Below are 11273 nucleotides of genomic sequence, written 5' to 3'. Positions count from 1 at the left end.
ACAGTCCCAATCCCTCTCACAAAAAGACCATAGAAAATCCTTCTTACTCCCTACATCCCATGCAACATCATCCCTCAAAACTCACATACCACAAGACTCAGCAGGAAAAACCAACATCTTACAGATGTCCTCACACAAAAGAACGCAGCCCCAGCAAACCACGTTGAAGATACTTTCTTCCATCTCCACGAAACCCCCGTGAATGTGATGCCAAACACAACATCACCCCCTGATGCACCAGCCCCATCCAGCTGGCACCGGAGGAGACAGGTTATAAACCAGCATGGCCACAGTGCACAGACCATATGCTAAAGTTGCTCGCTGGAGAGATGCAATGGTGTGCCCAGCCCTGGGGAAAATGGTCCTCAACTAGAGGACACTCCACCAGCTGGCCTCGGGGCTAGAAACAGGCCTGTTTAGTTTATCAGCATGGCAATAGGCACTCTGTCCCACATGTCTCCACTTGCACCATCAATTCCACAGCCAGGCCAACTGTGAATGGAGCTGAGATGGCTTGGGAAGTGCAAACGACCATCGAGGTTTAGCCCCAGCCAGTGGCTGAGCTGCTCGCTCACTCCTTCCCCCACCCCAGTGCGATGGGCAGGAGAATCGGAAGAAAATGGTAAAACTTGTGGGTTGGGATAAATACAGTTTACTAGGACAGCAAAGGAAGAGGAAATTAACAACAATAATACTTGTAAAAGAACACACACTGCAATTTGCTCACCGCCCAGAACCGGATGCCTAGCCCGTCCCTGAGCAGGCACTCCTCCCCGGCCAGCTTCCCCCCGTGTATACTGAGCATGATGTCATATGTATGGGACACCCTTTGGCTAGTTTGGGTCAGCTGTCCTGGCTGTGTCCCCTCCCAGCGTCTTGTGAAAATTAACTCTATCCCAGCTGAAAACCAGGACAATGACAAAAGACAAAGCGGGAGCTTGACTCGTTTGTCCCCACACAGGCATCTCAAGTCAGGGTATCTGAGGCATCTGCACGGGGTCAGGAGCTACATCTCTGATCTTCTGGAGACCTACAGGGTCAGCCTGGATACTCAAGAGCATCTCAAGAGGCATTAGACACTTCTGTGTAGACAGATGAATTAGTCCCTGGAAATCTAGAAGAGGGAGATGAATCAGAGAGTTGTGGGTTGTGATTGCGATGCCTGAGTGTTGTGGCTGGGTGCGAAGGACATCTGTAACCCAGGCACTCCAGGAGGAGCAGGTTTGGGTAGTGGAGGGAAAGCAGAGGGAAAAGGAGGCAAACACATAAGGGGAAGGGAAGCAGACATGTAAAAGATGTCGGAAGTCAATACAAATGGCTGCCCACTGCTGACATGGTGTGGAAAACTGCTTTGGGTCAAATTCAAATTTTTTATGATTGAGAGGTGAGAGTTAAAAATGTCTTTTTGCCATGGAAAGTGTTGATGAGCAGAGGGACGCTCAGGACTCGTTCCACAGCATTCCTATGAGCATAGACATGAAAATGGCTGGGGGCACTGAAGGCAGCGCTCTGTCTTTGCAGTCACGGATGTCTGAAAGTTGCAACGAGGGAGCATGTTTTCCCTTCTGCTGGGCCAGGAATGGTAGATACAGGCTGTTAGACCCATGTGTCCTGTAAAAGGACAACATTAACATCTCCCCTTCAGCCAGAAGAAGCAACTACACCCCACTCCCAAAGAGAGAGGCACCGCCAGAGGCTACGAGCCTCTATAGAGCTCCATGGTTGACTCAGAACCAAAAGCAAACAAGCAAAAGCCACAGACATCACCAGAGTGAGCAGAACCACAGTCCCAGATGCTTTCATGAATCAATTAGGAACAAAACCATTTCCCTCTCAGACAATATGGGTAACTGCTGTCATTTCTGTATATTTATACATTTCAGTGAATTAGATTATTAGTATATTTAAACAACTTCTGCAGTTTCCTGATATTTGAGATCTGACACATGCAGACAGACAGAAGCACTTCCACCTGCTCCCTATTAACGACAGTATTTTCAGTACATCACAAGATGCATTCCTGTGCCCATCTGCTTCTCCTGCTCATCCATATTTCACCCTGCAGATGCTCCTGAGGTCTGCCAGTGTCTTTGCTCTGCACTGCAAATTCTCAAATAGTCAGGGCACACTACTGCTTCCTCCTTATTCTTTTATTTTTCTTTTGAGCAGAGGATGTGTAGTTCTCCCAAGAACACGGTGGATTTCTCTTAAGCTCTTCTTTCTTGAGTTCCCAGTCTTCATCTCTCTGGTCTAAGGGGATTCCTTTTATTGCGGCTGTCCTGCGATAGTTTCTGCTCTCCTCCTCTGCTCTGGGGAAGAAAGCAAGAGTGCATCTTTAGATACTGAGCACAGCACATTCATACCACCGTTCACGAGTGGCCCATCTACAGGATTGGGGGATCGTGTCTTCGTACAGTCAAAGCACTGTTGCCAGCAAGACATGAGAAAACCCTGAGGCTCATCCCAAATCCGACAGCATTCATCACCCCAAGCGACCAGGTACTCACTGAGAGTTGGGCTGAAGTGGGAAACCTTCAATAAGGATCTACAGTGAGATCAGACTTTTGCCACTGGAATCAAAATTTTAAGCATAAAAAGCTCGCAAAGACTGACCTTGTGAATGTGTGTGCTATTCAGTAGAATTAAGCAGATATAATGCAATTGTACATCGTACATTAACTCACTGCAACATTTCCATTTTCTTTTATTTTTTGTAGTGCTCATTCATAAGTACTAGAAATTCTTAATGCCAAAACATCAGATCTGAAGACAACTGGAATTTGGGAGGGTTTGTACGTAGTTCTTCTTTATAGGTGACCTTTTAACCTCAGAAATTATCTAATCCTAATCCAATTCAGCCCTGAAATTTTGCTAAACTTTGCATTCAGATCCAGAACTGAACTTGACAATTCATCCCCATTTCTGTTTTTTAAATAATAACTTGAATTAAGCAATGTCATAGAAAGAAGGCTGTGCTGCAGAGGTTCAGATTTTGCAAGGGAAAATATTACGTAGAAGATACCATTTTCCCCAGCCTGGTATCACCATATACAAATCATTCACAACTCTCTTCTGATTTCAGGGTCTTTTAGCTGCGTTATCTTCATCATTTCAAGTTTGTGAAACCTCTGGATGTCAGACACTGAACCATCATCCATCCAGACCCTGAGATTTCCAAGTCAGCAGTGAGTTTGCTCTTGGCATCTGTTATTTACCAAATCCTAATTTTTTTTTGGTGACATATTTTCTATATTTTCTATATATTTTTGGTCATATATTTTCTATGAAACAAACACAGTCCCAAATCTTCAGTGAAGGACGCTGTACAAGCTAACCTGAAAACAAACATACTTCACTGTAGTTTTCCTTATAGCCTTGAAATATCAATGTTTTTTCATTACATTTCCCAACAACCAAAAGCAAATCAAAAAACACTTTCGTCATGACCAAACTGCTCCTTTGAGCAGTAGAATTTATTTTTTTTTATCATCTCAATTATGGTTTTGTTAATCACAGCTCTTAAATATTTTTCCTATTAAGTGTTGCTAACTTTCTCTTTACAATCTTTACACGTGCCTGGCACTGACACAGCCAATTATTTTGGAAAAAAGTGACTCCAAAATAAAAAATAGATGGCTCCTTTATGCATTTGGTAGGCACTGAGGAATTTTAAAAGAATGAATACGTCTATCATTCACACCCAAGTCACAGAACATAGAATCATGGAATGGTTTGGGTTGGAAGGGACCTTTGAAGAACATCTAGTCCAACCCCCAAGTTTCAAGTCACTGAAAGTTTCTTTCAGTTCTCTTTCAAAAAAAAGCAAAAGCAAAAACTCAGGCCTTCTTTTTCTTTCTCACGTCAGTGGTAAGCAGGAGAAAGTACTGAAAAAACAGGAGCCACTGTGGTGGGTTGACCTTGGCCATCTGCCATATGCCCACCCAGCCGCTCTCTCACTGCCCCTCCTCAACAGGATGGGGGGGCAAAGACGGAAAAGCTTTTGGGTCAAAATAAAGACATGGAGATCACTTACCAATTACTGTGATGGGCAAAACAGACTTGGGGAAACTCAATTTAATTTATTGTCAATTGAAAATAGCGTAGGATGACGAGGAAAAATGACAAAATTTAATGATCTCCCCCTCACCCCCTCTTCCTCCCAGGCTCAACTTCACTCCTTCATTCCCAACTCCTCTACCTCCTCCCCCCAAGTGGTGCAGGGGGATGGGGAATGGGGGTTGTGGTCAGTTCATAACGCTTCATCTCTGCCACTCCCTCCTCACACTCTTCCCCTGCTCCAGTGTGGGTCCTTCCCATGGGCTGCAGTCCTTCAGGATAAGCCAGCTACAGCATAGGCTCTCATTGGGCCACAGCTCCTTCAGGGCATGTCCACCTGCTCCACCATGGCCGTCCATGGTCTGCAGTGTGGATATCTGCTCCACCATGGCCCTCCATGGGCTGCAGAGGAATCCCTGCCCTGAAACCTGGAGCACCTCCTCTTCGTCCTCCTGCTCTAACCCTTGTCTGTTTCTCACACTTCTTCCCTCACTCCTCACTGCCGGGCAGCATTTTTGCCCTTTCTTAAATATGTTTTCCCAGAGGAGCCACCAGCATCGCTGATGGGCTGAGCTGTGCCCCGCAGTGTGTCCAGCGTGCTGCAGCTCCAATCTCTTTTCACAAAGACTCCCCCTGCACCCTCCCACTGCCAGCACCCAGGCACAGACACCCCAATTGTACATCTTGTCCAAGAGAAGACAAACCATTTTCTCCTACTGCAGATTTTGTAGGTACTCGGTATTTATGGAGCTCTGTCAAAAATACCACCAAATATTGGGAAAAATCTTTTCTTTTCTTCCCTGTAATACAGCAGCACTGTCACATCAGTGCAATGCTGTCCTGGCTGAGACCATGGAGCAAAGCCAGCAGCTCCACACAGATGTTCTGCATAGCATGGGCTTACTATATATGTGTGCATATATACATATATATGTATATGCCAGATTCTGCACCTGGGAAGGGGCAACCCTGGCTATACATACAGACTGGGTGATGAGACGCTGGAGACCAGCCATGCTGAAAGGGACTTGGGGGTCTTGGTCGACAGCAAGTTGAACATGAGTCAACAGTGTGCCCAGGCTGCCAGGAAGGCCAACTGTATCCTGGGGTGCATCAAGCACGGCATTGCTAGCCGGTCTAGGGAAGTGATTGTCCCACTCTACACTGCGCTGGTGCAGCCTCACCTCGAGTACTGTGTGCAGTTTTGGGTGCCACAGTACAAAAAGGACATAAAACTATTGGAGAGTGTCCAAAGGAGGGCAACAAAGATGGTGAAGGGTCTAGAGGGGAAGACATATGAGGAGAGGCTGAAGTCAGGTTTGTTCAGCCTAGAGAAGAGGAGACTGAGGGGAGACCTCACTGCAGCCTACAGCTTCCTCACGAGGGGGAGTGAGGGGGCAGGTGCTGATCTCCTCCCTCTGGTGACCAGTGATAGAACCCGAGGGAACGGAATGAAGCTGCAATGGGGGAGGTTTAGGTTGGGTATCAGGAAAAGGTTCTTCACTGAGAGGGTGGTTGGGCACTGGAACAGGCTCCCCAGGGAAGTGGTCACAGCACCGAGCTTGACTGAGTTCAGGAAGCATCTGGACAACACTCTCAGTCATACGCTCTGATTCGGCTGGTCCTGTGTGGAGCCAGGAGTTGGACTCGATGATCCTTATGGGTCCCTTCCAACTCAGGATATTCTATGATTCCACATACAGACAGACAAACATATTTATAGATGTGCGTTTGTGTGTACATATGTAGATATATATACGCCCTGGGCTTAGACAGCAGGAGCCTTTAGCGCAGTTTCAATGCTGGGCACTTTGCAGAGAGGCTGGCAGCAGCCATGAGCCGCGGGTCCCTGTGTCGCCTCGGTGCCATTCCTGGCAGCTCTCACAGCATCCAGGGTAAAGCTCTTCTCATGCAAAAAAAAATCTAATGCAAATTATATGTTTGTTAATCAGAAGCTGCTGTGTTTTGAAGGCCGTTTCCTGTTCTTTGCATGTCCATGCAAATCTCGGTGAGTGGTACAGCTATTCTGTAGCAGAATATTCCTAATATTTACATGTTAATTATATATACATGTCGACACATGTAATATTTCCGTGTCGATGCAAGCAGTGCCAGCACAGAGCAATTGCTCAGCCCAGGTTCATGCAGCCAGCAGCACCTGGGGTCAGGCACACAGCGTGCAAGGATCACGGTGGTGCTAGAGGGGGCCAAACTGGAAAGGATTTGGATGCTCATAGCCCTGTCTAGATATGCATGTCAGCCCTGCATTTGGCATAGGCTGTTATTTTTAAAATTGCCTTTTCGCTCTTTTTGCATGACAGGCAAATATCCAAAACTGACAGTGATGCTCTGTAACAAAATACCCCTCATATTTACATACCAATACCACAGACACTGCGAGCAGAGGGCAGACCTACTCTGTGCTGCGCAGCATTAGCACGCAGACACACACATTTATTGTCTGCCTGCAGCACACATCAGTACTGCCCAGCTCCCGCCGGAGCCACGGAGCACTGCCTGACCATGGACATCGCCTGTGGGACCTTCTGCACACCTGAAGGAGCAGAAAGTAATCGTGATTATACTACAAATGCCCATAATTTCCCCTAGTTACCGCCAAGTTTGCTGATGTGAGGAGGTAAAACTGTTGCATGAGGGTGAAGGCATCCACTGTGGCTGTAAATTATAGTGGCTGAGCTTAAAGAAGGGGTTCCTGAGCCCCGGTGATAAACTCTTGGCTGCCCACAGACTGCATTATGGCTGCGAGGTGATCATATAGGCTTTATGTGTCTTATAAAATGTCCTAGGCATGGCCATTCAAAGTGTCTTCCCAGTTACTAAGTTCTCTGAGCCACACTCCTGGCTGAGCCGTGCAGCCACCTGTGGCTCTGAAAGACCTTTTCCACCTTAAATTAGTCATTGACCTCAGAAAACCCTCCATCAGCTACATGAGTTGCCCTAGGCTGTTGCCTAGGTGGCTCAGACAGGGGTGTCAATCATCCTGTCAATCATCCTGTCAATCATTCTCCCAGCCACCTCCACCAGCACAGGCGCCTCCGCCTGCGGCGGGCATTGCCTGTTGGCATCATCCAGGCAATTGCCCATCTTTGCCATCACCTCACCACCACAGCTCTGGTGCACAGCCAAGAACCCAGAAAATGCTACAGCTTTGGCAGGACTCGATAAGCAGGATTTAACGGTGAGATTAGTGCAAAAATGGCAGCACTGAATAGGTAAACAATTGCTATAAATGATTAATCAAGGACAACGAGCCTGCAGACCTTTCACTCTCTAGGACAGACAATATTTACCTGTTCTGATGCAGAAACTAAGCAAGTCAAGAACTGAGGGGAGCATAAAGAGGAGAAAGTGCCCCATTGCCAAAGAACTGGCAAACCTGAGCTTATCTCAGCTAGGGTCTAGGTAGTAAAAAAACTAATTAGCAAAACTTAGGTATCATCTGCTTGTTGTTTAAATTTCTTTAAACTGAAGGTCTGAGGGCAATAAGAGCCAATTCTTCTGTGTGGAAGGAAGGTGGTGAATAGTGAGGGTTTGCAGCATGTCAACTGCATAAACAGCCAGGCTTTAGCTGTGAGGTCTCCTGGATGTGGGGTGGGCAAGGAAAAAAAGGTTCCATCAGCTGCCATGGTAGCCAGAGCTTAGAAACGGGAACGTGTGGCTCCCCTAGCACGGTTTGGGGGTGTCTTCCTATGGAAGGACTCTGATGCTGTGTCAAGATTAAAGGTGGGCATGGAGCATTTCAGCAGGAACCAACAAGCTGTAGAAGTACAGCAAAAGGACAACAGTACCTACAGCAAGGTTTGCGTGGATTAATGAAAGGTGGTATTTGGTAAGCACTGGCCACCTCAGGTGTTTGCCCAGCCACCGTGACTGATTTTGAACTTGGCAGCTCATGTGCTGAACTGGCAAGCGGGAGACTTTGAGTTGGATACGTGTCTGTGAAAAAAAAAAAAATCCATGGTTTCTATGGTGCCAAAGCAGTCTTGAGAATGTGGCAGCGGTAAAAAAGATGTCAGTTAAGGAGTATGGTGGGACTGTAAGTTCACAGAAGAACCCAGGGGAGGAAAAGCCATTGGGTGCTCTCAGCATCTCAGGGTCCGGCGCGTGCAGGTTTCACAAGCGATGTATTTAAATACCAGGTAACGTGTGGGACTACAGTTTGCACTGAACAAAGTGGTTGGCCTCTGGTGATCTGTCCCACTGCCTTAGAGAGATGAAGGTATGGGACACAGCTCAGCCCTCTGGAGGACAGTATCCTGACCCAGGGAAACATCTTTGCAAGGATGAAAATATCTGTGAGCCAAATCAGCGGCTGAAAAACAGGAATGGTAATTGGGAACCCTTTAAAAGCATATAACTTGTTGCATACGGTGCCACAGTGATAACCATAAACAATTAGGACAAGAAGGAGTTTTCCAAAATTTGGGAGAAATATGTGGCCATCCTGTTAACAGATCAAATGGTATAATTTTCAATAATTATGTAAAATAAAAAAAAAGGATGGCTCTGTTCTTTACTCCAAGAAAAGCCAAATGATATATATACACTAACACCAACTGCTAAAGGGCTGTCCTTAAACAATTCAACCGTGTATTCAGTATTGACCACTCTAAGGGGTTAATACTTGTTAGTTCTTGCTCTCATTTCCATTGCTTAATAATTACTCTGTAATATCCTTAGAGAAAACAATGATGTCATGACGTGGTAGCGATTTTGAAAACGTACCAAGGCAAACCATAGAAGGCAGGGGAATAAATGAATGGCTTCCCAATGGCTTCCCCGTGACAAAAAACCTTATTTGCTTATCTGCTACTCGTGCTTGATGGCTTTAATAGGCTTTAGGTGGCAAGATAAGTAACCCACTCGTATTCGTTCTGGTCCTCTGTACAGCAGACAATGTAATTTTCATTGCTGGAGCCCCATCAGCTGCCGCAGTGGGACCGGCCGTCGCTACTCACGTTTCTAAGAACCTGGAGCAGTCTTGGTGACCGTAGATTTCCGCAAGCCTCTTGGGAGTGTCGCCAAAGAGGTCGGCCGCGTCCATGGCAGCATGCAGGGAATGAAGGGTGCGAAGTACCCCCAGTCTCCCCGACTTGGCAGCAAAGTGAGCCGGCGTCCAGCCCACGTTGCTCCGCAGGCAATGCCGGGCGCCGTGATCCACAAGGAGCTTTACCAGCTCCGATTTCCCTTGCGTTGGGCAGCAAAACAGGGAGAGAAAATGCACCTGCATTAGACTTTATGCCTTCAGGATGCAGAAGATGGTCACACACAGTTGATCATAGCTCCCTCAATCATGTAACGATGGATTTTACCCATGACCTGGCCATTTGATTTATCAAATAAATGATACTCATTAGAAAATGATTTTTTTTTTCCAAACAAAACTGCTTCCGTAAGCATTTTACAACAAAACGAACAATAAAATCAAAAAGCTTTCTACTAATTTCTGAACAGCACATCTCAATTAGTCATTGACCAATTGGCTATTGACTGTTTCATTGTTTTATTTTGGTTTTTAGTTCAACTCAAAAGAAAATTTAAACATTAAAAACCTGGAAAACCTGTGAACAGCTTTACTAACACAAAGGTTTCTGCGATAGGAGATGGAGAAATTACTTGTTTTCATTCACCTTCATATTTTTCTAACTTGTGAAATTGCTTGAAGAAGCAAAAAAAGTTATTTCTACCCCACTTCACACTGCCTTGCCTGAGCTAGATCATTCCCAACAGCACCTAGGCCATGCCACTCTCTCATCATCATTTTCTTAAACAGCTCAGTTCCCTTTGCTGCTCCCCAAATGAGCAACAATCCATCAGGGCAAAAGCAAAACATGGTGTCACGTGTAAACCAGCAAATCACGCACTCGATTTCTGAGCAAAGACGGGTGCCATGACGTGAGATCCCAACGTGTAACAAACACCCTAGCACGGAGGAGTACAGGTCCAGTTTCCCATTTTACACTGTGGATAATTACACATTATATATTGTTGCATTCATCTCTTTTCTGGGCTGCGAAGGGATATTTGACTTTAACAGACATTTCTGATGGCGAAGGACCAAATGGAAGCTGCAAACAACTCTGGTCCTGTGTCGTTCATTCAACCAGGTGGGATAAAGGGAGGGCAGTGTAAAACACACTGTAATTATTTTGTTCTATTGGGTTTGATATCTGGTATAAATACAGCAGGTTTGGCTTTCTGCTCATTTGTGCAGGTGTACATGAGAAATAACTCCTCTGCACTGTATGAAGTCACCTCTTAGGAAAGTAATGTGGGAGACAAGCAGACATGCTATATGTACATACCATGTAAATTGTAAATTTTCATGTGATGGGAAAAAAAACCATAAAAAATCACTTTGATGGTAATCCCACAAATTATTTTGAAGGCAAAGTTCCCATTTAAATTGGTATTTTTCTCTTTTTTGCTCATTAAATATGAGCATCATGATCAGATACAAGCTGCAACTATCGCCAGCATTAATTGCCAGCATTAATTGCCAGCATTAATTGCCATCAGAGCAAGATGCAATTACAACCAGCATCACCTTTCATGATGCCGATTCGCAGAGGTAACAGAGCAGGAGGTGCCCTTACCTTTTGCAGCAGCCCAGTGCAGCGGGGTCCTGTCATGCCAGTCGACATCCTTGTGATTCGGGTCACAGCGCCCTGTCCTCAGTATCCGATCCACCAGGTCATAGTCCCCCAAAGCCGCGGCTTCGTGGAGCTCTGTCATGCTGCACGCTTCAGAAAGGTGCCTCGTAAAAGAACGATGGTCGTTTAGTGGGTGTTCACTGATGTATCAGCTCCTCTGGAGAGCAATTTTAACAGATCAAGCAGCATCTGGATTAAAAATGAGACATGCACTGTGAGAAACCAGAATTTATCCAAAAAAAGGAATGAGAGAAAAAAAAATTTAAAAATAATATTATAATTTATCTTCAAACCAGTGATCACAGACTGATGGTGACGTTTGGTTTGCAGTCATGGAAATCTGGAGCAAAGTGCAGCCCTTTATGTAAAGGACTCGTAGACAAATCCACGTTGCATTTCTCAAGGATGTTGCTAACAAACAGCCAGCTCAGGTCAAACGTTTGCCACGGGTCTGTTGGTACTCACTTACCATGGAAACTGGCTCCTCCCTTGCCAATGCTGCAGATCCATTATCGGTGGTGTTTTATTGCAATGAAAGAAATG

The 11273-nt window shown here is 45.7% G+C and overlaps 1 protein-coding gene across 2 annotated transcripts; it reads right to left on the bottom strand.

Moving 5' to 3' along the window:
* Positions 1-639: 639 nt before the first annotated feature.
* ANKRD66 (ankyrin repeat domain 66) lies at positions 640-11160 on the bottom strand. 2 transcript variants are annotated; one of them, XM_054819767.1, is made up of 4 exons: positions 11024-11140; positions 10674-10919; positions 9036-9264; positions 640-2309 (listed from the first exon to the last, which is right to left on the bottom strand). In XM_054819767.1, the coding sequence occupies exons 2-4, from the start codon at positions 10810-10812 to the stop codon at positions 2129-2131; spliced, it is 549 nt and encodes a 182-aa protein (XP_054675742.1). In that variant the 5' UTR covers positions 10813-10919; positions 11024-11140; the 3' UTR covers positions 640-2128. The 2 variants fall into 2 exon arrangements, with proteins under 2 accessions (XP_054675742.1, XP_054675741.1); XM_054819766.1 differs by having other exon boundaries at positions 10674-11160.
* Positions 11161-11273: the final 113 nt, after the last annotated feature.

Source organism: Grus americana, chromosome 3 (genome assembly GCF_028858705.1).
Source record: "Grus americana isolate bGruAme1 chromosome 3, bGruAme1.mat, whole genome shotgun sequence".
NCBI lineage: Eukaryota > Metazoa > Chordata > Aves > Gruiformes > Gruidae > Grus > Grus americana.
This window is presented reverse-complemented; position numbering and strand designations above follow the sequence as displayed.